Source organism: Palaemon carinicauda, chromosome 27 (genome assembly GCF_036898095.1).
Source record: "Palaemon carinicauda isolate YSFRI2023 chromosome 27, ASM3689809v2, whole genome shotgun sequence".
NCBI classification, from domain to species: domain Eukaryota; kingdom Metazoa; phylum Arthropoda; class Malacostraca; order Decapoda; family Palaemonidae; genus Palaemon; species Palaemon carinicauda.
The window spans coordinates 1,093,316-1,094,635 of record NC_090751.1 but is presented as its reverse complement, the minus strand read 5'-3'; the positions used below and the strand labels follow the sequence as shown (position 1 = coordinate 1,094,635).

The following is a 1,320-nucleotide window of genomic DNA, read 5'->3' as shown; positions in this document are numbered from 1 at the left end:
ATCAGATACTGACATGTTTCACTGTGATACAAGGCAACTGGATATGCAAATAATACGAGGTCGCTTTGCATAATTGAGCAGTTGTTACAGTAATTGCAAAGAGATGCACTGTCAGGGGTTGTTACAGTAATTGCAAAGAGATGCACTGTCAGGGGTTGTTACAGTCATGGCAAAGAGATGCACTGTCAGGGGTTGTTACAGTCATGGCAAAGAGATGCACTGTCAGGGGTTGTTACAGTCATGGCAAAGAGATGCACTGTCAGGGGTTGTTACAGTCATGGCAAAGAGATGCACTGTCAGGGGTTGTTACAGTCATGGCAAAGAGATGCACTGTCAGGGGTTGTTACAGTCATTGCAAAGAGATGCACTGTCAGGGGTTGTTACAGTCATGGCAAAGAGATGCACTGTCAGGGGTTGTTACAGTCATGGCAAAGAGATGCACTGTCAGGGGTTGTTACAGTCATGGCAAAGAGATGCACTGTCAGGGGTTGTTACAGTCATGGCAAAGAGATGCACTGTCAGGGGTTGTTACAGTAATGGCAAAGAGATGCACTGTCAGGGGTTGTTACAGTCATGGCAAAGAGATGCACTGTCAGGGGTTGTTACAGTAATGGCAAAGAGATGCACTGTCAGGGGTTGTTACTGGAACAAGATTAATTAATGATATCAATCACCATTTCTATGATTCTCTTTAAAAAACGTATTTAAAGGTTGAAAGGCCGCTCAAGAATGGCAGACGCAAGGGACAGTGACATTGCCCTATCGAGCAGGAAAATATTGAGACTGACCATATATACATATGATCAGCGCCCAAGTCCCCTCTCCACCAAAGCTAGAACCAAGGAGGGCCAGGCAATGGCTGCTGATAACTCAGCAGATAGACCTATAGGCTCACCCAAACACCCCCTTTTTAGCTCACAAGGATGGTAAGATTGTAGTGACCGAAGAAACTAACGAGTTTGAGCGGGAATGGAACCCCAGTCTTGGCGTTTACCAGTCAGGGACGTTACCACATCAGCCACCACAGCCCTAAATCTTGCATAATTGAGCAGCTTTAAATGCAAAAAAAAAAAAATAAATAAATAAAAAAATTAAAAAAAAAATGCACCGTCAAAGGATGTTACCGGAACTAGATTAATTAATTGGTATCAATCACCATTTGTAGGATTCTCTTTAAAATGAAAAAACGTAGAGCTGTTCTAATGGCTTAAAGAGGCAAGAAGCATTGGTCTAGTTCATCAGCCCACGGTATATAGACCGTTTCTGAGCACAGAACAAGATTAAATTACCGTTATAGATGTAACTTTTATTAAAATAAAT

At 42.4% G+C, this 1,320-nt stretch overlaps 1 protein-coding gene across 1 annotated transcript; it reads left to right on the top strand.

Annotated features, from left to right (window-relative positions):
• Positions 1-166: 166 nt before the first annotated feature.
• LOC137620455 (uncharacterized) lies at positions 167-661 on the top strand. The gene has a single exon (XM_068350612.1). It carries the CDS (start codon positions 167-169, stop codon positions 659-661), a length of 495 nt encoding a protein of 164 aa, XP_068206713.1.
• Positions 662-1,320: the final 659 nt, after the last annotated feature.